This window comes from Dipodomys merriami, unplaced genomic scaffold (genome assembly GCF_024711535.1).
Source record: "Dipodomys merriami isolate MVZ:Mamm:240054 unplaced genomic scaffold, mDipMer1.0.p SCAF_9, whole genome shotgun sequence".
In the NCBI taxonomy this organism is placed as follows: domain Eukaryota; kingdom Metazoa; phylum Chordata; class Mammalia; order Rodentia; family Heteromyidae; genus Dipodomys; species Dipodomys merriami.
The window spans coordinates 37805178-37829727 of record NW_027206512.1 but is presented as its reverse complement, the minus strand read 5'-3'; the positions used below and the strand labels follow the sequence as shown (position 1 = coordinate 37829727).

Sequence of the window (24550 nt, the reverse complement as noted above, 5' to 3'; positions counted from 1 at the left end):
GCCCAGAGTTCAAGCCCCACGACTGACAAAAAAAAGAAAAAGAAAAAGAAAAAACTGTTAGAACCACTTAATTTAGTTGTGATATGTTTATTTTGAGTACAGTGATAGTCAAAGATAATAATGTGTCAAAATCTAGCATCATATTTAAGATGTAACTTCTAGCTACCAAGCTTGAGTGGAATCTAGAAGCGTGGTTTTCAAACCCTGATACAAGGGGCTGGGAAGGTGGCTCAGTGGTAGAGTGCTTGCCTTACATGCCTGAGGCCCTGGGTTCAATTCCTCAGCACCACATAAGCAAAAAGAAAAAAGCTGGAGGTGGTGCTGTGGCTCAAGTGGTAGAGCGCTATCCTTGAACTGAAGAGCTGAGGGACAGCGCCCAGGCCCAGAGTTCAGGCCCCACGACCGGACCCAAAAAAAAAAAAAAATCAAACCCTGATACAAGTCAGAATTATCCGTGAAATTTTTATAATGTAGGAGTCTTAGTTGAAGTGTCATGAAGCCTGAAATCTCGTGTGTGTGTGTGTGTGTGTGTGTGTGTGTGTGTGTGTGTGTGTGTGTGTGTGTGTGTGTGTGTGTGTGTGTGTGTGTGTGTGTGTGTGTGTGTGTGTGTGTGTGTGTGTGTGTGTGTGTGTGTGTGTGTGTGTGTGTGTGTGTCAGAGAGACAGACAGAGACAGACTTTTTGTTGTTTAATATCAGTTGAGGTGATTCTGATCCAAGGTAGGTTGTTAACCATGTTTGTGCAGTCTTTATATGCTTTTCAGGAAATACTGTTTTTTTTTTTTTGGGGGGGGGGGGTTGGGTCCCGTCGTGGGGCCTGAACTCTGGGCCTGAGCGCTGTCCCTTAGCTCTTCAGCTCAAAGCTAGTGCTCTACCACTTGAGCCACAGCGCCACTTCCAGCTTTTTTCTTGTTGCTTATGTGGTGCTGAGGAATCGAACCCAGGGCCTCAGGCATGCAAGGCAAGCGCTCTGCCACTGAGCCAACTTCCCAGCCCTACTTTTCAGGAAATTCTGGAGACCATCATCAATAACTTTCTAAGCATTTATCTGCTTGAAGAAAAGATTAAACAGATTACAGAGACTTCATTAATTCAATATAAATATTTTACACTTTTAAATTCCACCAAAAGAGTATGATGGCTTTTTGCTCTGCACTGTTCTAAATAACTTATACTTTGTTTAATGTTCACAGTAATGAGTTGGTTCTCCTGCTTTTTAGGGGAAGTTATGGAAATTTAGTGAGATTCAATAAGTTACCTGAGGCCACACAACTAAGACATTCCATTATAAGGTCTTTTAGCCATTCTTTACAAAGTCTTTAACCCCATTCTTCCTGCTTCTTCAGGATCAGATTCATCTTTCTACCTCAAAATGACTAATAGGTCAGTCGTCCATGTGGATGAAAAAGTAATACTATCTTTATTCATTTTAATCCTGGAGCTATGTTAGCCAAGACATGTTAGAGAAGATGTGCTCAGCTGTGAAAATGTAAGGAAGAAAAAGTTGTGCTAGTGGCCTTTCAGAGCTTTGGGCTTAGTTCTTTTGTGATCATGGCACTGAAAATTAACATGTTGAAGACAGTATGGTTGTGTTTTTATAAATATATGCCAATCATTATAAAACTTTTTTTTTTCAGATCCTTGCCAGCTCCTAAAACCTATGGTAGCATGAAAGATGACAGTTGGAAAGATGGCTGCTACTGACCAGCAAAGACAAGATTGCAGAAGTCCACAGCTTCATAATACCCTTCACCAGTCTGAAAAACAACTTTTATATATGCAGACTGTTCAGATACAGCTCTTGGGATTCATAAAATCTCAGCCCTCTCTGTCTTAAACTAGCACAACTGACAGAGATGATCAAGCAGCACTTTAATGACATTTAACATCAAATGAGTTTGGTGATCATACAATCACTTCCATGAAATCACTTTTTAGTTTTGCTTAATAGAAATTCGGTTGATTTTTTTTTTTTTAAATATTTGATGGAAACCAATATCTGGGTAAATACCAAGTGGATGCCAAAGAAAATGCCCATTTGTAAATGAAAGCCTAACATTGTACACAGAACATGGTGAGTTCAGGCTATCCAAAAATCTTATTCAACCTAATTTACTGTATGAATAGTATCAATAAATATTTGTGTCAATGAGAACTAATATCCTGACTAATTATCTAAAGTGTCTGACCAGTACTTCAGGAAGCGATAGATGAAGATTGGATTGGAAGACAGAAAGAGGAAACAGGCTAGAGATTTTTTTTGCAAGTTAATTAGAAAACATCATTTTGTTTAGTCTTAAGGTTTAGACATAGCTCACCTTTCACCTCCACCAGATGATGTTGCCATGTGCATCCATCATGTTGTTGCATTGACGCAAAACAAATGTGTTTGTTTTGATTGCCAAAAGGGCTTGATACCAGTTGTACAATCTTTCTAAATTTTATAGTTCCCGGCTCAGGAAAGACGGCCTTTGCTATTGAAACCTACTTCTTCAGGTTACCTGTAACAGAAGTAAAAGACCTCGTTTCTCTTAGCAGGTTTCCATGATGGGGAAGAACAAGTAGAGCATGTCTTTATTCTTGATACAACACCTCAGTGCTTACAACCTGGAACAAAACCATACATGTGAGAGAGAGGGTGGAAATCTATGCACTTAATCTACAAAATCTCTGGTGATGACAGTTGTATTGTTGCTATTAAATGGCACAACAGTCTATTTTGTGGTAGGTAAATCTAGCCTATTAATCCTACTTAAGTCTATCCACTTTAAACTGAGTAACTAAAGAAAATACCTTTTTCTAAATATTGCCCCTTTTGACTAAGATTCTGCCTTACATCAGTTTTTCCATTTTTGGTAACCTACTACATCTGACTCATAACTTGTTTAATACTTGCTCTCTCATGGTAGATACATCCTTGAAATTATCCATTTTGGTTTTATCAGAACTAATACTTCTTTCATAGTAGGTTTGTCACTTTTGATGGTGTAGTCTTTTAACAACCCTCAAATAGTGGCATTTGAGTCACCTAAAAGATTTTAGGTATTTAACCATAAGTTTATTTCCTGTTAATCAAAGACATTCTGTAAGTTGGCAGAAGAAATTGAGAGAGAAATGGAAGGCTTTATATTCAGTACCGTATTGAGGCTGATAGATGGAGAGAACGATAATACTTAAAACCAAGCCCATTCTGCCATGACTGACACTAGGGTAATTGGTACCATTGTGACCAGGAGGAAGGTATTCAGTTAGCACAAGCAGCTGCTGGCTGGAGCTACCAGTCCTGTAGTTTGGTGCAGAATGCAGGGAAGACATTTTATGAATTTGAAAGTGATGGCATGGGTCTGGAAAGGATGGTGCCAGAATTCTACATGATGATAAACTAAAAACATGTCGCTTTTCAGAAGAAAATAAGAAAGTATCTGCTTTGGTGGAGGAGTATCTCATTTAAATCTAAGTAAAAAGAACTAGCCATGGTGTATTTTAAAAATGATATACACACAAAACAGGTCTCGGTTTTCAGTGCAACTTAAAAAATATATATATGCTGCAATCTATTAATTAAAATGAATTTTAACTGTTATAAAACATCGGTTACATTTTTTAAGTTAGATAATCAGTTTCAAGAGGAGTATTCAGGTTATTTAACTTTGTTTTTAAATGGCTGCATCAGAAAAAAATCTATTTTTTTTAATTAAAATATTTCATCACTTGTTAAAAGTGTATTTTCGATCTGAGTTTAGTAAAGTATTATTTTACTTGCTGTTGTACTACCACAGACGGTTGGCTTGTAGTTTCCTAAAGAGAAAAATTGCCTTTTTACTAGAAAGCCTTTGTGTATCGCCAGTTTTTCTGTTTGGGAAAATCTAAGGATTTACTGTGGTTAGTCTTACAGAAGAAATGTGGATTTGATAAACTAGTGCCTATGATTTTAACTTATGTTTGATATATAGTAGTAAGGATTTTATGAATGTTGATTATTTTGTGCCAACAACCCAGAATTGTCACTTCTATGTAAGCAGAAAGCTATGAATTCTGCTTCCAAAGTTATTTAATTTTCTTGGTGTTTGAATGTTATTTTTTGTAAGTGTGTTAATAAAAGTGTAAAGAATTGGAAAATATAAATATTCTTAACTCAAGCATTTGCTGGATCATTTTTCTATAAAGCTTGTTTGTATAATACAAAACACTCTCGGAAGAGTTGACTTTTTTCAGTTTTCATACCCTGGAAATCACATTTTGTAAAACTGGGGACCATTCATAATTACCAGATACTTTTTTAAATTATCTCAATGCATCACTTTTATATTACAGTTTTTTTGAAAGAAAATCAGATACATATGTGGCCCCAGGTGTTTGTATAACTCTAGAATGATCTAGACTATGTATGTTTAAATGACTTTTTATTGACTGTACAGGTGTCCATTTTTGACATTATGCATGGTCCTTTTAGATCACATGAAGTTTGATTTGCAAACATTTCTATAGCCTAACTTGTATATGTGGTTGCCTCCTTAATAAACAGCCTGACCATAATGTTTATTATTAAATTTATATTCATTTTCAAGTGTTTTATTAATTTCTGCATATGATAATGTTTCTCCCTCATTTGCATTTAATTAGTTTTAATAAATTTTTCATTTCGTTTTTTAAACACACAACTCAAATCCAATTTCCCTTTTAGATTTAGACTTCATAGTGTTGGATTGTGTCATGTTATTTCATATATGGATTATTTGTGGTAAATTTACAGTTTACTCCAAATTTGTTTGTTCTTGGAAATTTTCACCTGCCACAAACTAGTGTCTTTTTAGAAAAAGTTAGCATAAATGTAGCAAGGAAGTTTCAAACTTCCAATAGGGAAAATTAATGAATTTTCAAGCCAAATATAATATTTAGATAATCACATGCATACATTGTTTGTGGATGGAAAATGAACAATTGTATGCACTGTTCAAGAATACCTTCACATTTGAATTTTTTCAAGTCAACTGAAAAACTTTTAAGTACCCTTGAATAATAATTCAACATCATATACTAACAAGTTTGTCTAAACTTATTATATTCCTGGTGCAACAGGAAAATCATATGAAGGTTATTATGGGACTTTTACCATATTAGAGTTTACATTGAAGCTAGATACAGTGGTATGAGCTCAGCACTCAAAAAGGAGGCCAAGGATCATGAGTCTGAAACCATCCTATACTACATTTTGAGACCCTATTGCAAAGAAGGTTTACTTTGAGTTATAAAAGCAGAAATGTAGAGAAACTAACACGACCAGAAGGAATACTCTAATGTATTTTGAATTACCCTAAACAGAAGTCCGGGCAGATAAATGGCCCTCTGCAAAATGGAACACTTTTATTCATGGGCATGATTTACCACAATCTGGTTACAACTGGGTTACCTGAATGCCACTTTTAAACCAATATCCATCTATATTTGGTCACATTATTTTTTCTTTAAAAATGAGAAGCCTGGCGCTGGTGGCTCACACCTGTTAGATCAGGGGATCACAGTGCAAAGCCGGCCTAGGTAGGAAAGTCTGTGAGACTTATATCTCCGACTAACCACCAGAAAACCAGAAGTGGTGCTGTGGCTCAAGTAGTAGAGCACTCACCTTGAGCTGAAGACAGTTCCCAGACCCAGAGTTCAAGCCCCACAAACAACAACAAAAATGAAGAGGAAAGGTACAGAAGTATATATACAAAAAATAAGTCTGGGTTTCTTTTGTTTAGTTGGGTAACATTGTGTGTTTCAAAGTAACTATAAAGGTTATTCTGAATTTTCTTATCACAGAGAAAGGATAAATGTTTGAGATGATGGATATGCTAGATACTCTAATGTGTGTCAAAATATACTCCTCAAATATGTACAATTGCATTCCAGTTTGAAACAAAGTAAAAAGTAGAAAAATACACTGATCACAGTAGCAGTGAAAAAAAAAACCAAAATACTTTATTTTTTTTATTGTGAAAACACTGTACAGAGGGGTTACAATTACATGGGCAAGATAATGAGTACATTTCTTATCCTGCATTGTAGCCTCCTTCTTTGTTTCCCCTTCCCATCCCTTCCCATACTCCCCCCCCCCAACCAAAACACTTTAATGATTTTGGAAGTAACAGATTCATTGCTTTAAAATTTTAAAAAAACAACAACTGAAAATAGTAAGCAATATAAAGAAGAAAAGTGATGATTGCCTACAATCCCACCATTCAAAAGTAAATTTCTAAGCATGCTTACCATAAATGGTTATAAATGTGGAGGAGTAGAAAGGTTTTTTTGTTGTTGATTTTTCTTTTTGATTTGTCTTAGGGCTTGAACTTGGGGCCTGGGGGCTTCCACTGAGCTATTTTGCCCTAGGCTAGCACTCTACCACTTGGAGCCACAGCTCCACTTCCGGTTTTCTGGTGGTTAATTGTGGATAAGAGTCTCTCAGGGACCAGGCGTTATTGGTTCACGCTTGTAATCCTAGCTACTCAGGAGGCTGAGATCTGAGGATTGCTGTTCAAAGCCAGCCTGGACAGGAAAGATTGTAAAGACTTAACATTTATCTGCCTGAAAACCGTAAGTGGAGCTGTGGCTCAAAGTGGTAGAGTACTAGTCTTGAGCAAAAATGCTCAGGGACAGCGCCCAGGCCCTGAGTTTAAGCCCCATGACCAGCCCACCCTACCCCTTGACCTAACATCCCCCCTCTCACAGAGTCTCACAGGGACTTTTCTGCCCTGGCTGGCTTTGAATCGTGATCCTCAGATCTCAGCCTCCTTAGTAGCTAGGGTTACAGGTATGAGCCACCATAAGAAAAAATTTTGCACATTAGTTTTTTGTTTTGGGGGTTTGAGGTGGTTTTGTTTTTGTTTTTGTTTTTTTGTACATTCGCTGCTATTGAGAGCTTGGTGCATGTCACAATTCCTGATTGTAGATACACCTTGAGAGAATATACATACATACATACATATATATATATATATATATATATATATATATATATATTTCTTGTTATGACATCAATTGACTTTTCTTGAAAGGAAATCACACATTGTAGAAATTAGAAAAGTAGTCAATCATGAAGGTGAAGCATTTATTCCTTAGATCATCAAACTTCATAAATTTGAGAATTTTTTTGAAATTGGAATCAGCGCTCATGCTTCACCGTTTTATGTTTCTTTTTGTTTTTCTATTTTTATAATATATAATTCATAAGACTATTTTAAAAATCACACAATTGCTAGATAGCATAAAAGTTCCAAAAAATTGTCTGTTTTTCAGTTTTCTAAGGATGTACTTAAATGGTTAAATGCAGACATTATGATATTTCATTATTTTTTGTAAAACTATTCTCATCATTTTGTCTATTCACAGTATTAACTCTCATGTCTACTTTTGCAGTTTTATGTTTTCATTCTGAAGTCACTGATAACTTGGGACATCACATGGAAATAGTTCATTATTACACCTACTTTTCTCTCTGTGTACACACACATATAATCAAAGTCCACAGGGCAGAGATCATTGATTGCTTCATAAATGGGTAGCAGGTACTTAAAAATGTCCCTGACACATAGCAGACACTCAAATATTGTTGAATGAAAGTGTTGCTAGTGAGAATCTGTTTAGAGGGTAATGTATAACACAAAATTTTAAATGTGATTTTGGATAGTTATTCTATTTAAAAATTTTTACCTTGACATCTACCCGCAGTGTGTTGGTGCAAATAAAAACAAGTACATATATATATATATATATATATATATATATATATATATATATGGATTTCAGTGTCCATTAATAAGAATTGGACAATGTATTAATATGCACACATTAGAAAGATCAACACAAAGCAGCTCTATACAGAATGATGTGAGGTGACACCTGAGATACTTGGGTAAAATGAAATGCCAGTTGTCAAGCAATGCCTCTTGTGGAATAGAAATGGTTTGTCGGGGGCTGGGGGTATAGCTCAGTGGCAGAGTATATGCTTAGCGACTCTGGGTTCTGTCCCCAAGACACCCCTCCCAACATATTTGCACTTCTGCTTGATTGATTAGCAATGACCGTCTCTGTAGGAAAACAAGAAATTGCTAGCAGGTTACCTGTAGAGAAAGACTTCTTTGTGGGGGTTTTGTTTTTGTTTTTCTGTCAGTCATGGGGCTTGAACTCAGGGCCTGGGTACTGTCCCCGAGTTATTTTGCTCAAGGCTAGCACTCTACCACTTTGAACAAAATAGCCACTTCTGGTTTTCTGGTGGTTAATTGGAAATAGAGTGTCATGAGCTTTCCTGCCCAGAGTAGCTTTGAAGCATGAGCCTCAGATTTCACACTTGTGAGTAGCTAGAATTACAGGCGTGAGCCACCAGTGCCCAGCCTTTTCACTGGTTTATAACTACATCCTTCGCTCTGTCAAAAATAAAAGAAACTATGTATACACTTATAATCCCAGGCACTCAGAAGGATTATAGTGCAAGACCAACCCTGAGATTTTTTTTTAAGTTATATTTCCCTATCTCAATAAAGCAGGGGCTGTTGGTGAAGGCTATAGTCCCAGCTAAGTGTAAGTAGGAGGATTACGATCTGGATCTGGGTTTTCAGCAAAAATTCAAGACCATTTCTGAAAAAGCAAAGAGGGCTGACAGATCTCACTGGGTGAAGCAATTCGGCTGCTCTGTGAGACACTATTGTTCGAGATTATTGTTTTAACCTCTTGTGATGTCATTGTAAGATTATATTTTCCTGTATTATGCTTTGGGCTCTGTAGAAGGTTTTATAAAGAGCAATGACTGTTTTTGCCTCTGTTGTACGATTAACAAGTGCATTGTGCATTGTCTAGCTCTTAGTTCTCCATATTCAGGTCCTGGCTGTGGAATGCACCCTGTGGAAAATGCAACTCTGAAGGACCTGGAAGCCCCACGGGGCCCTTGCCACCTCTGCATTTTCCTCCCTGTTGTCAGAAAGTTCAGCTCTCTGCACGATGCACTTCCGCATGTTTTAGGAGCTATTTGAAGTGCTTTACCTCACTAAATACCAGATTTTTAATTCAGCTAGAGACAATAGCAAATAGAGAACAGGACAGCCATCCTGTGCCATGGCTGCTTCCTCTTGCCTTCCAACATACCATGTTTGTGTTATTATGTCAATATCAGCTTAGAAAGGAGTTGTGGGAGGGGAGTAAGGCACCAGTGAACAATGACAGTTTAAATATCAGCTGCTCTCAAGCCAAGATCCTTTCAAGGTGCTCCTATCTACTCTCAACACTAGAGGGAGTTCGTGCTCACATTTGAAGCACTGAGATTTTCATATTTGTGGAAATAAAATGAGGCTATGTGATGATTAAATGTGGTCACATCTTGAAACACAAAGGCTATCAAGTAAAAAAAAAAAAAAATGAGGTAATTGGCCAGGCGCTGGTGGCTCACACCTGTAATCCTAGCTATTCAGGAGGCCGAGATCTGAAGATCAAAGCTAGCCTGTCACACAGGAAAGACCATGAGACTCTTATCTCCAATTAACCACCAGGAAAGTCAGCACCCAGGCCCAGAGGATAAGCCCCAACTGACAAAAAAAAAAAAAATTTAAGTGATAAAGTTTGTCTCTAATAAAACATCTCAACATTGATTGTTGTAACAAATGTCAGGTGTTTATATGGGGAAATGATATAGGTTCTCTGCTGGTGCTGTAAGCCATGTCTCCAATTCTACCTTTTGTTGGTTATTTTTGAAGATGGAGTAAGACAGTGTCTCTAGGATTTTTCTGGCTGGACTGACTTCAAACCATAATCGTTTGGTTATCAGCCCCTTGAGTAGGTAAGATTACAGTTGTAAGCCATTAGTACCTGGCTATGTTAATATTTAATATAAAAATGTTTAAATGAGACTAGAACTTAATTTCCATTTTCTTTAATTTTGGAGCCATGAAACACTTTCAGAAGACTAAACATACAAGGTAACTGATGCTCAATGAGATTTAATTTTATGAAAATATAAGAATTAGACACATTAAACAATTTAAAAATAAAAGCTTAGTTTCCCAGCAACAGGAGCAGTCTCTCAGGACAAAATTTAGAACCAAATGTCAAAGAAGTTTCTTGAAGTCTCTTGGTAACTTGTGTATGGGTCACCTTGAGGCCTTATCCTGGTGTTCCTGCTGAAAGAGACATAAAACTGATTCAGCAGCACTGGAAAGCATCAAACATCCATTACCATTGTTTGGGGAGCCATCAAAGAGGTTCATGCAGCACAGGTCATGATAGTTCAAGATTGAAGAGAAGGAGTAGTAAGATCTTTTAAAGCATTTGTTGTCCTGGACACTTTATGGGCCTTTTTAAGCATGGAGTTCCATTCTGGAAATTTCCTTCTTACTTTGCAAATATACTCCATGGAATTATGAGCTTTGTGGAGGCAGGGATCATGTATGTTTTGGAACCTAATAATTATGGATGAATGTGTGAATGCAGGAGGGAAACATAAATGCTTTAGGATGAAGAGACAGCTGAATTTTTAAGATGTGTCAAGCTGTCGGCTTGTTCCCCAATAAATGTGTCAGGATTATAAATTTACCCAAGGTAATTAACTACTTATAGTAGGTACTTGAAGACTTGATCATGATATAAACCCCCTGGATAAATATAAAAAGTGGACTATACGGCAGATCATCCCTTTGAATAAAGAAACAAATTTTGTCAGTCTTCCAAACAGAAATGAAGTGTGAGGAAGACATTCCATTATCCTCTGGCTTTCTGTTACCTCTTACTCCCCCCCACCCCCAAGCAAGATACCTTTATCCAGATTCATCTCTCCATCCACCATCTGAGGAAGCAAAAGGAGGACATACAAAGGCAAATCACAGAAAGAACATAGAAGAGAAGCAAATGAGAAAAGTTGACTCACAAGAAAAAACAGATGAACAGTTCTGGCTCACCAGTGCCCTGCTCTCCTTGAAGCTATTCAGAACTGGCCCCATCTGGCCAAACACCCTCCAGGACTCCAGACCCAAGGTAGGTAAATGGCTTTTCCAAGCCCCTGCCCTGTTCCCTAACCACATCCTCCCCTGCTTCTGACTTCCTCCCTCCAATAATGCTTATGCTCCTGTTAGGAAGCTCAAGCCTGTTTGTCCAGCCCAAGTAGAGCTGAAATAACTCCAGTTTATATAGGACTCCTTCTGGGTTTGTCAGAGTCATAATCACCTACAGGGACTGACTCCATCTGTCCAGTTTCTCTCTGTCCCTCTTAGCAAAATTAAGATGAATAGACTTTGGCAGAGAACCATGCAGACATCCAGGTACAGAGAACAAAGAAAGGTTTATTGCTGGTAAAGGGGGCTGGCAAGACTCCTTCTCACAAGGGAGGAATGAAAAGAAGCACAGGCTATTGTCTGGGGTGCCCTATATAACCTGGGAGGTTTCAGAGGGGCTAGAGGTAGGAGGCGGAGACCCTGGTGTGGACAGGATGTGTGGGCCAGGGACTTCATCATGGAGGACTAGTAGTAGATAATAAATAGTAGATAAGGGTCCTGCAACTGCCCAGACCTGAAGGTCACTCCAAGGGGCTCTTGTTGCGTTATATGGTGGTAGCTGCCCCAGAGAAGTGCCATCCCAAGATAAAGAGGGCTGGAAGTTGATTATTTACTGCCTTTACTACAGGGGCCTGGTGTTGCTTAGGAAGGGAGCATGCTAAGCTGTGGGGAAGGGAAGGAGTGGACGAGGCTACAGGAAGGGACTCAATTTGCTAACAGTCCCCCTCTCCCCAACCCAGTCCTCCAAGTTTCTCCACCATCACCACACCCTTCCCAATGAAGCTCTCAGGACCCTGAACTGCATCTTCCTGCCAGGACAGGCTTGCTAATGAGCTTGCAATTGAATTTGCCTATGGTACTAGAAGGGTTTGGGCACCTGGAAGCCAGTGTTAGAACACGTATTGGATGAAATAATGATGAAGTCCGGATGTCAGCACGTGGAGCTCATCCCCCACTGTGCACCTCTCTGTACAGTGGGAAGGAAGTAGAACAGTGGTTTGAGTCTTGGGACATCCCATACTGATAGGAGTTTGTTTTCCATTCATGGTGAGCTACAGAGTAAAAATTCAAACTTTTCTCCAAAGAATACTGAAAACTCAAAAAGTCTCAATAAAAACAATAAAGAATTGGAGGGAAAAAAAAAGTGAAACATGCCGTGTCCAATTTGGGAGGGGAAGTCTGAGCCAGTCGAAACCATTTTGTGCAAAACCGGTATGCTGGCACTGAACACACAGTCTTGAGCCTCCATCCTCGCATAGCGAAGGGAACAGAGTCAAGACTCATGGCCACCCGACAAAAAAAAAAAGGGGGTAACATTTTCTAGAGCATAGTGCACTAGGGTACACTAAGAAAAGAAATGATTAGAACTGAAGACCTCTATCTTCCTATAGTAACTGAACAGGGAGATAGAGAAAGGAGGAAAGAGAGATTGGAGGAAGGGGAGGTAGGAGATAGAAGTCCCTAAGAAATTATGGCTATAGATTGGTCCCAATAAGTGACTATTGAAAGTGATCCAGTAAAGTGTAACATACAAGATGAAAGTGAAACTCTGCTTAGTGTACATTGAACGATATGAAATTGCTAGAATTTGGCCATTTATTTCTTTCAAAACCTGACATCTCATGTATTTCAATGTATTAAATATGTAACAAACATATATCCATAAATATGTTAAAGGGTTGTTATATTTTAAGAAAGAACAAACGTTTCAGTGACAGAAAGTAAAACTTCACTTGAATAGCACCAAGTGTTTTATTGAACAGCCATGTTGGCTGCAGTTGTGGAGTGCAGTCATGAGATTTATCACATGACTGCATCCTCAGCCTGCTGTGTCTAGTTATCCAATTTATAAACAAAATTTTGACTTTGAAGTATATAGATGACAGCATAAAGATTTAATGCCCAAAGGAAAGGAAGAAAAAAATGGAGGGATGAAGGGTGAACAAATGCAGCAGTGGTACTCACTGGACTCTGTGGTATCACTGAAAATGAACTATACAACTGTGGGTGGGGATGGGAGGGAAAAACTTGGAGAGAGCAAGGAAAGGGGTGACTTTGTCCAAAACGAAATGTACTAATTACCAGACATATAACTGTAACCCCTGTGTACATCACCTTTATATTAACAGTCTTTAAAAGAAGAAAAAAAATTTTAAAAACAGAGAACTAGTTTCTCATCCTAGTTGCCCCTTGAATAAAAAAAAAAAAGTGCCAAATTAAAATCCTAACATAAGGGCTGGGAACCTGGCTTATTGGTAGAATGCTTGCCTAGCATGCATGAAGCCCTGGGTTCAATTCCTCAGTACCACATAAACAGAAAAAGCTGGAAGTGGTACTATGACTCAAGTGGTAAAGTGCTAGCCTTGAGCAAAAGAGGCTCAGGGACAGTGCCCAGGCCGTGAGTTTAAGCCCCAGGATTGGCAAAAAATAAAATTCTGCCGGGCGCTGGTGGCTCACGCCTGTAATCCTAGCTACTCAGGAGGCTGAGATCTGAGGATCGCGGTTCAAAGCCAGCCCGGGCAGGAGAGACCATGAGACCGTGAGACTCCTATCTCCAATAAACCACCAGAAAACCGGAAGTGGTGCTGTAGCTCAAGTGGTAGAGCGCTCGCCTTGAGCTGAAGAGCTGAGGGACAGCGCCCAGGCCCAGAGTTCAAGCCCCACGACCGACAAAAAAAAAAAAAAAAAAAAAAAAAAAATTCTAACATAGAAATAAAATATTTTTAAGCCTTTGTATGATGATGTTATAGGAATGGTAGAATATAAAGTAATGTGGGAAAACAAAAAAGAAAAAAACACTGTAATGTTCTGACAGAATAGTCAGAGGGTGATCATTTCCAAAATCAAATGGAATTATTGATCCTTATTTGTTTCCCTGTTTGTTTCGCATGATAGAGGAAAACTAAATATGCACCAAACTCATTTATTCCTCTTGGACACACAAGTCAAACCCTTTCCCCAGGCTGCTGGCCTCTAAGTAGCACCTCATAGAACCTCGTGGCTCTGTGGTGTATAAATGTTTGATTTTTTTTTTTTTTTTTTTTTTTGGGTCCGGTCGTGGGGCCTGAACTCTGGGCCTGGGCGCTGTCCCTCAGCTCTTCAGCTCAAGGCTAGCACTCTACCACTTGAGCCACAGCGCCACTTCCGGCTTTTTTCTTTTTGCTTATGTGGTGCTGGGAATCGAACCCAGGGCCTCAGGCATGCAAGGCAAGCACTCTACCACTGAGCCAACTTCCCAGCCCTAAATGTTTGATTTTTTTAAAGCTTCATTTGTAGTATCTGCCTGGTTTTATAATGTAAATATTCCCCAATATTGTCACAAAGGTCTATTTCCAGCCATCAGCATGACATTATTGAAGGTTGAGTTGGGAAGAAAAGCATAAAAGTGACTCTAGAAGGTGGTCCCAGCACAACTTGAGATTGTGACCAGTTCTTATCTATAGAATTTGGCAAGATCCATCACTTAACAGGCAAAGATTTGTGCTCCGTGGATTCCTCAATCTATCTTTACCACCACCACCCCCTCCCCATCCTTATGAAAAAAAAACAGTGGGGCTCTAAGTTGGTTCTTGGTTCCCTCCTTCAGGGGCACAATTCTACATACTACTCAGGAACACTGACTGGACTTCAGATGGTAAGAAGCACCTTCTATGGTGTTAAGCCACAGAGATTTGGGGCCTGTTGTCAAAGCAGTTAGCATAGCCTTGAGAGAAACTGCAACTACACCACACAAAATGCCCAATTTTTTTCCCCAGCTCTTTTTTCCAGCTCAGACTCTGGCCAAGCATATCATGATTTAAGTCATATACTTAGCAGTTCTGCTCCTTAAAAGTCTTCACTTAACCACGATGCATCTCTCTATACAATCTCTTAATATTAATGGGCTTAATTCGCCAATCAAAAGAAAAAGAACTGCAGATTGGATCAGAAAACATGACCCATCCATCTGTTGCCTTCAGGAGACCCACCTCTCAGCCAAACATCCAAACAAACTCAGAGTAAAGGGTTGGAAAAGGATCTACCAATCAAATGCCCCCAGTAAGAAAGCAGGTGTAGCTATCCTGATATCTGACAAAATAAGCTTTTCATTAAAATCAATACAGAAAGACAAGGACGGATACTACATATTAATACAGGGAATAATCCAAGAGGAGGATATTACTATCATCAACTTATATTCCGCAAACATTGGTGCACCCAGATATGTTATGCAAATACTCTCAAACTTACAGAATAAAATAGATCCCAATACGATAATACAGGAGACTTTAACACACCACTCTCACCAAAGGAAGGTCTACCAACCATGCTAACCCCATGCTGCTGATCACATGTATGGTGTATTTGTGTACACCGTAATATGTTATAGACCATGATAGACAATTTGCTCCAGGAAAGTTAGAATGAGTTTGTGACTTTAAATGAGCATCATTATCCCACAATACTTTGAAATTTGGGAAATTATGTAATCACTTAACCAAATTAAAAAAAAAACAAAAAAAAACCACCAGAAAACTAGAAATGGCGCTATGGCTCAAGTGGTAGAGCATGAGCCTTGAGCTGAATTGCTCAGGGACAGCTCCCAGGCCTAGAGCTCAAGCCCCACGACTGACCAAAAAAAAAAAAAAAGAGATCTTTCATGCGATTGTTTCTAACATAAGATTATGTCTTTGTTGCTTTGTATGTCCCTCCCCCACAGTGTAACCCCTGCTTTCACTATATATGATGTTGGTATATGTGGAGGGGAAGGGAAAAAACAAATCATTAAAACAGGGATACAGGAGGACCCATTGCAACAATGAGATGTACAAGTCATTATGTCAACTTTGGTGGGGGGGACGGTGGGTAGGGGGAGGATACGAAGGGATGGGAAGGGGAAACAAAGCAGGAGGCTACAATACTTGGTAAGAAATGTACTCATTGGGCTGGGAAGGTGGCTCAGTGGTAAAGTGCTTGCCTTGCATGCCTGAGACCCTGGGTTCGATTCCTCAGCACCACATAAGCAAAAAGAAAAAAAATCCGGAAGTGGCACTGTGGCTCAGGTGGTAGAGCACTAGCCTTGAGCTGAAGAGCTGAGGGACAGCGCCCAGGCTGAGTTCAGGCCCCACGACTGGACCCAAAAAAAAAAAAAAAAAAAAAAAAAAAAAGAAATGTACTCATTATCTTACCCATATAATCGTAACCCCTCTGTACAGTATTTTCACAATTAAAAAAAAAGTCTTCACATAAAAATCAACTATTACCATCATGAAGCATTTATTAAATTACAAAGTGAATGATCCATCATTTTCATGAAAGGCTGTAAGGAAAACATTAATAGTGGACATTTTACTTAGTCTCAAATTAAAAAGGCTTAATGTAATCCAATTATTTTGAAAGAGCTTCCTATCAGCTAGCAGATTGATTCGGTTCTATTGAATAAACCACGTTAACCCTTGAAAATACAGCTACCAACAGATGATGTACCCACACTCCATTTTCTTGACACACTTCCACCCTGAAACCTAACAATGGTGAAAAAAAATGCCCTGTTGCTAGGGTCAGATGAATTCACTGAAGAATGCGGTAGGATTTCTTGATGAAACTTCTAGCAGTGTGCAGGTGGCTCATGCCTGTAATCCTAGCTACTCAGGCTCTGTGGTCTGAGGATAGAGATTCAAAGGCAGCCCAGGCAGGAAAGTCCATGGGACTCTTTTTATTTTGGGGGGGGGGGTCCAGTGGGGCCTGAACTCTGGGCCTGGGCGCTGTCCCAGGCTTTTTTCTTTTTGCTTATGTGGTGCTGAGGAATCGAACCCAGGGCCTCAGGCATGCAAGGCAAGCGCTCTACCACTGAGCCACCTTCCCAGCCCCCCATGATACTCTTATATCCAATAAACCACTCAGAAAACCAGAAGTGGTGCTGTAGCTCAAGTGGTAGAGCACTTGCCTTGAGCTGAAGAGCTGAGGTACAGTGCCCAGGCCAACTGAGAGGAAAAACAAAAAACAAAAAAAAACTTCTACTGATACAGGCTTTAAAATAGAGCCCATCTAGTGCTATATGCTGTCATTGGTGTCAGCTGGTTTTGTCACACTGCTAAGTGTAGCCATAAAAGAAGAGAATGTGGAGGCTAACAGCAGTGTAAATTGAAGCCATGAATCTAATTTGGAACTACTTGAGTCATCAAAATCTAACCAATTAGGCCAGCAAGGGGAGGCAATCTCTCAGCAGATAAGGGAAACAGCCTGATGGGGTACCATGAGAATCCTGAGTTTTTCACTAAGCATCCTCTCTCCACTTGAAGGCATTTTTATTTTGGTGGGTAGAAATTTCAGGAAGCAAACTTAGCTATCATCTTCTCCTCTTTCTCAGACCTGACTGGCAATCATTTCTGTATGCCGCCATGGAAGGCAGGTACTGGCAAAGCATTTTTTTGGTGACATTTTCCTTGAAACAACGAGGCCACAACCTCATTTTTCAGCTAAGGGTTCAAAAAATAAAGTTTTACTTATGTCTTCCAAATTATTAATAGGTAAAGTCTCAAATGACCATCAGAAACAATCAGGAGACATTCTGATGTCTCACATCATTCTGATGTGAGGATGGTTGCAAGCAGTATCAGGGGCCAGGCTTGGGTGGTGTTGCTGCTTCTATGACTCTATAGAATTCCAGCGGTCATAACCTATCATAAGGTGTATAAATCATTACATACCTAATATAAGGGTTATTACTAACATATAGGTGTGTAGGTATTTTACTATGTTTGATTTAGGAAATTGACTTTTGAGAAATAGGAATCTGGCAAGGACTACAGGGTAAAGCATACCAATTGGAATAAAAATATAAGGTCAAGAGGAATAGGATGCTATGTATTTCCAGCTTTGAAGGTCATGTGAATAGCTTCTAGTTCTAAGTTGGGATGAAGAATTGCCTTAGTTCATCCAAGCAATAGGTCATGGAAGGAAAAATATGATTTTTTTTTTTTTGGCAAGTGCTGGGGCTTGAACTCTGGGTCTGGGAGTTGTCCCTGCGCCTCTGGGTGCTGAAGGCTAGCACTCTGTCACTTGAGCCACAGTGCCACTTCTGGCTTTTTCAGCACAGCTTCTTGGAGATAAGAGTCTCACAGACTTTTCCACTCTGGCTGGCTTTGAACTGTGATCCCAGGTCTCAGGTCCCTGAGCAACTAGGGTTACAGATGTGAGCCACTGGCTCCCTGCTTACTGGAATGTTTATAGCAATGGCAAGAACTGTCAAGTTCTTAGAATGTGATCAAGTTGCTTTTGTTTTGTTTTAATATATTTTTATTGTGAAAATACTGTACAGAGGGGTTACAATTACATGGGTAAGATAATGAGCACATTTCTTATCAAGCATTGTAGCCTCCTGCTTTGTTTCCCCTTCCCATCCCTTCCCATCCTCTCCCTCCCCCCGTCCTCCCCCACCAAAGTTGTAAAGTTCGTTTTTCGACATAACGACTTGTACATCTCATTGTTGCAATGGGTCCTCCTGTATCCCTGTTTCAATTTGTTTTTTCCCTTCCCCTCCACATATACCAACATCATATATAGTGAAAGCAGCGGTTATACCATGGGGGAGGGACATACAAGGCAACAAAGACATAATCTTATAAATATGTTAGAAACAATCACATGAAAGATCTCTCTCTCTCTCTCTCTCTCTCTCTCTCTCTCTCTCTCTCTCTCTCTCTCTCTCTCTCTCTCTCTCTCTCTCTCTCTCTCTCTCTCTCTCTCTCTCTCTCTCTCTCTCTCTCTCTCTCTCTCTCTCTCTCTCTCTCTCTCTCTCGTCAGTCTCTAGGCCTGGGAGCTGTCCCTGAACAATTCTTGCTTTTGTTTTGTAAAGAATTACTTCGGGAGGTTGAAATGTGAGGATCATGGTTTAAAGCCAGTGTGGGCAGACAAATCCAGGAGATTCTTATCCGTAATTAACCAGTTTACAAAAAGAAAAAAGCTGGAACTAGAATTGTAACTCAGGCTGGGCGCCGGTGGCTCACGCCTGTAATCCGAGCTACTCAGGGGGCTGAGATCTGAGGATGACGGTTCAAAGCCAGCCCGGGCAGGAAAGACTACGAGACTCCTATCTCCAATAAACCACCAGAAAACCAGAAGTGGCACCGTGGCTCAAGCGGTAGAGCACTGGCCTTGAGCTGAAGAGCTGAGGAACAGTGCCCAGGCCCAGAGATCAAGACCCACGACAGACAAAAAAAGAAAAAAGAATTGTGACTCACATGCAAGACAGCAAAAAAGCTGAGGAGAGGGAGCGGCCCTGAGCTCCAGCCCTATTCTGGTAGCAAAAATGAAGGAGGAGGAGGAGAAGTGTAATAACCCGCGGTAATCAGCGGGGCCCAATAGTCAGCGTGGCCGCCCGGCCTGCTGGAGGGGGCGGGGCATCGCTCCACCAACCAGGCCATCGGACGGAGCAGGGCATTGAGAGGTACACGTCACCGCTCCATGCGGCCCCGCCCGCCGGAGGGGCGTGCCATGCCGCGGAAAGGGGTGGGGCATGCCGCCGAAAGGGGCGGGGCACGCTGCCATAGGGGGCGGGGTGTGCTTATTGGAGGGGGTGGGGCCTCGAGCCTATGCGGGAGGGGGGCAGCTTGGGGGAGGAGTTTGGGGGAGGAGCATGAATGGTGGTTTGAAAGCGTTAGAGGGGGAAGGGGAAGGGGCGTTAGCGGGAGAGGGGTAGGAGAAAAACCAGTGTCCTGAGGGGAGGGGAGGGGGAGAACAGTCCAGAGGAGAGAGGGGGCCAGAGGACCCCTGGACTCTGGAGGAGAGGAGGGTAAGGGAATGAGAGTAGGGGGAGTCCTGAGGAAAACAGGTAGTGCGGAGGGAGGGGTTTGGAGGTCTGAGCTTTGGAGGTCTGGGGTTTGGAGGTCTGGGGTTTGGAGGTCTGAGCTTTGGAGGTCTGGGCTTTGGAGGTCTGGGGTGGAGGTCTGGGGTGGAGGTCTGGGGTTTGGAGGTCTGGGGTTTGGAGGTCTGGGGTTTGGAGGTCTGGGGTGGAGGTCTGGGGTTTGGAGGTCTGAGCTTTGGAGGTCTGGGGTTTGGAGGTCTGGGGTTTGGAGGTCTGAGCTTTGGAGGTCTGGGCTTTGGAGGTCTGGGGTGGAGGTCTGGGGTGGAGGTCTGGGGTGGAGGTCTGGGGTGGAGGTCTGGGGTTTGGAGGTCTGGGGTGGAGGTCTGGGGTTTGGAGGTCTGAGCTTTGGAGGTCTGGGGTTTGGAGGTCTGAGCTTTGGAGGTCTGGGGTTTGGAGGTCTTGTTACTTCCTTAAACTTGATATCCAACCATCTTTTTATGACTTTAAAATTTTTTTAATTTTTCAAGATATATTTTCACTAGGATTTTTGTGTGCTTGTTTTGTTTTATGGCAGTACTGGGGCTTGAACCCATGACTTCATGCTCTCATTTGTTTGGCTTTTTTTTTTTTTTTTTTTTTTTTTTTGCTCACAACTGGTACTCCACCACTTGAGCCATGCTCCCACTGTGGCTTTTTGGTGATTAACTGGAGATGATGAGTCTCATGGATCCGTCTACTTGGGCTGATTTTGAATTGAGATTCTCTGATCTCAGCCTCCTGAGCAGCTAGCCTGATTTTTCTGTTTTCAGCAAGATAATTGAGTTTCCTAGCCTGCCACTCATGGAAACTGAAATGCTCTTCTAATTTCTGGTTTCCATACTATTGTTAAGAAGTCCAAATTCTAGTTGTGGTATTGTTGTTCATTTTGGCTTTTACTTGCTTTGGAAGTAAATAAACGTTAATGCTAGTATTATGCTAGTCTGAAATTTTATAAACATTTTCTGCAATGTGAGTCTGTTTTATCTATTGTGCTGAACTCTCAGATAATCTGAAGATCATATCCCTACTTCTCTTTCTGATCTTCCCTCTCCTCCTTTTTCTTTAAAACAGTTTTTATTGAAATATAACTTACATACTAAAAAATGCACAAGTCTCCCAGCTTTGTCATTGCTGAAGCATACATAGTTTTCTCTCTCACCATTTGGGGATAACCCCTAAGATTCCTGGAGTTATTGGGGAGGGGGTCTTGTTTCCAATGTCTTACTGGGATAGCCCTGAGGTTGTTTCTCTTTTCTTTTTTTCTTGAGATTAAGTGATCACATAAATTTTCACAAAATTCACAATATTATGGGATAGTGATCCGAGGTGATTTCTTGTTTTATCTTGGGTCCGGTCGTGGGCCTGAACTCAGCCTGGGCGCTGCCCCTCAGCTCTTCAGCTCAAGGCTAGCACTCTACCACTTGAGCCACAGCACCACTTTCGGCTTTTTTTTGCTTATGAGTGCTGAGGAATCGAACCCAGGGCCTCAAGCATGCAAGGCAAGCGCTTTACCACTGAGCCACCTTCCCAGCCCGAGGTGATTTCTTATGTCCTGTCCTCTGCACAAACCCTCCCAGCCTAACCTGACCTTAGGTTCTGAGGGCATAGTACTTATAAGTAGATTCCATTCAAGAGGCCTAGTTCTCAGGGTATTCTTTTTAATGTAGCAGTTTTGATATTTTGTAGCTGGTGGAAGTTCCAGAATAGTTTATGTGTAGTATTGCCAGGAACAATTCATCTTGTTAAAGCCTATTCACCTTTAAAGGCTCAATTCAAAGGTCACCTCTTACATAAATGCTTTCCATCTTTCTCCTGGAGAATTAGACTTCCTTCTGCTAAGAAAAAAAAAAAATCATTCCCTCCCGGTGCTCTATTCCAGTGCTATAATTCACAGGCTGCTTTAGCTGTGTACCCATGTGTCTTTTTCCAGCACCACTTCCGACCTACTCAAAAGTGGGCACGTGGAGCTGGGCTCCGGTGGCTCACGCCTGTAATCCTAGCTACTCAGGAGGCTGAGATCTGAGGATTGCCGTTCAAAGCCAGCCCTGGCAGGAAAGTCCGTGAGACTCTTACCTCCAATAAACCACTACAAAACTGGAAGTGGCGCTGTAGCTCAAGTGGTAGAGCACTAGCTTTGAGCTGAAGAGCTAAGGGACAGCGCTCAGGCCCAGAGTTCAAGGCCCATGACCGACAAAAAAAAAAAAAAAGTGGGCATATGGGGCTGCATTGCTCATCTTCTGTATCTAGCTCACTGCCTAGTTGACAATACTCACTGAGTTAATTAATTGATAAAGTAATAAACTGGTAATAACTAACACCACAGATCAAATTCTGCAGAGGCTTGTTCTAAATCATGTCACTTATTGTCATTTAGATCTTAAGTGTCCCCCAAAGTCCATGTGGTATTTATAAGATTATGTCTTTGTTGTCTTGTATGTCCCTCCCCCATGGCACAACCCCTGCTTTCACTATATATGATGTTGGTATATGTGGAGGGGAAGGGAAAAAACAAATTGTTAAAACAGGGATACAGGAGGACCCATTGCAACAATGAGATGTACAAGTCGTTATGTCGAAAAACGAACTTTACAACTTTGGTGGGGGGAAATGGAGAGGGAGGATGGGAAGGGATGGGAAGGGGAAACAAAGCAGGAGGCTACAATGCTTGATAAGAAATGTGCTCATTATCTTGCCCATGTAATTGTAACCCCTCTGTACAGTATTTTCACAATAAAAAAATATATTTTTTAAAAAGTCCATGTGGACTTGGTCCCCAGTGTGGTGCTTTGGAGAAGAGATTGTAAGAGCTGGGATCTAGTGGGAAGTCTTCATTATGAGACCCTGGTAACTTTTTCTTGATCTCTCTTCCCAGGCCTGAGGTGAAAAGGTTTCCTCCAGCAATGAATGCTCTCATCACAATGGATACCACAGGCCCAAAACATTGCAGGACTGACCTCTAAAACTATGAGCTCAAATAAACCTCTTTATAAATCGATTCACTCTAGTGTTTGTTACAGTGAATGAAAACTGACTAACACAATTATGAGATATCCAGTATACACACTCATTATCACTGTGTTCAGTCCCTGTAATGTGGCCAGCTTGTTCCTGTCTCCAGGTCTTTGCATTTATTGCCTGTCTGCTTGTAATACTTCTTCCCATGGATGTTCACGAGGCTGCTACCCTCTTATGTAGTTCAACTTAATCTTCAGCGGGAAGGCTTTCCTAACCACCCCACACCTTCTCCATCACATCATGCTATAGTGTACTCTTCAGAGTACATAGTTACATTTCACTTACAATAAACTTTGTGGGGTGTACGTGTGTGTCTGTGTCTGTGTGTCTGTGTGTCTGTGTCTGTGCTGGTACTGGGCTTGAACTCAGGGACTCACACTCTCATTCAGTTTTTTTCATTCATAGCTGATACTTTAACACGGGCCACACTTCCACTTCCTGCTTTTTTGCTGAAGAATTGAAGAATTGAAGATAAGAGTCTCTCGGAGTTGACTTTGCAAGCTCGCTTCATCCTTGGATCTCAGCCTCCTGAGTAGCTGTGGATGATAGGTGTGACACATAATACAATCTATATATCATCACTCCCAGAAGCTACCGTGCTGCAGTATGATAAATAGTCAGTGGGTAACATCAGCTGACTGCCTCACAGGTTTATGTTTAATTGTAAGGTTTTATTTTGTCAGTCATGGGGCTTGAACTCTGGGCCTGGGCGCTGTCCCTCAGCTCTTCAGCTCAAGGCTAGCGCTCTACCGCTTGAGCTACAGCACCATTTCCGGTTTTCTGGTGGTTTACTGGAGACAAGAGTCTCACAGTCTTTCCTTCCCGGGCTGGCTTTGAACCTTGATTCTCAGATCTCAGCCTCCTGAGTAGCTAGGATTACAGGCGTGAGCTGCCAGCACCTGGCTGTGTTTTTTGTTTTTGTTTTTTTTGTTGTTGGTCGTGGGGTTTGAACTCTCAGCCTGGGTGCTGTCCCTGTACTCTTTAGCTCAATGGGAGCGCTCTACCTCTTGAGCCACAGCGCCACTTCTGATTTTCTAGTGGTTTATTGGAGATCAGAGTCTCATGGACTTTTCTGCCCGGGCTGGCTTTGAACTATGATCCTCAGATCTCAGCCTCCTGAGTAGCTAGGATTACAGGTATGAGCCACCAGCACCCAGTTTGTAAGGTATTTTTAATGAATAAAAATGAGTACTAGACCCCAATACTTCCGTTGACAAATTCAACTGTTAAAAATAGACTTTTATCAGAACTTTTTGGTTGGTGCAAGTCTTGGGGCTTGAACTTGGGGCCTGGGTGCTGTCCCTGAGGTTTTTTTGCTCAAAGCTAGCTCTCGACTACTTGAGCCACAGCTTCACTTCAGGATACTTGGTGGTTAATGGAGATAAGAATGTCAAGGGAACTTTTCTGCCTGGGCTGGCTTCAAACCATAGTCCTCAGATCTCAGCCTCCTGAGTAGCTAGGATTACAGGCGTGAGCCACTGGCATTCAGCTTATTAGATCATTCTGTCTTTGGCTGACAACTAATAACATTTGCTTTCTTAGAGGCTGATGTTATATAAGTTATCCTTTGGGATTCTAGGTGCCTCACTGGTCACTTAATTGTGAATCAGAGTGTATTTAGCTCACTTTCTGAATAAAGTCCTGGCTACAGTTAGGGATCCAATTCTTTCCAGGTCGAATTTTGTTTCAGCCCACCAGTTT

At 41.1% G+C, this 24550-nt stretch overlaps 1 protein-coding gene across 2 annotated transcripts in view; it reads left to right on the top strand.

Annotated features, from left to right (window-relative positions):
* Positions 1–4565, top strand: part of Slain2 (SLAIN motif family member 2) — a 57591-nt gene extending 53026 nt beyond the window's left edge. For both annotated transcript variants that reach the window (XM_070012910.1, XM_070012911.1), the window contains one exon: positions 1636–4565. In XM_070012910.1, coding sequence (XP_069869011.1) covers positions 1636–1702 — 67 coding nt within the window. In that variant the 3' untranslated portion in view covers positions 1703–4565. The remainder of the gene's footprint in view (positions 1–1635) is intronic.
* The last annotated feature ends 19985 nt before the right edge of the window (positions 4566–24550 follow it).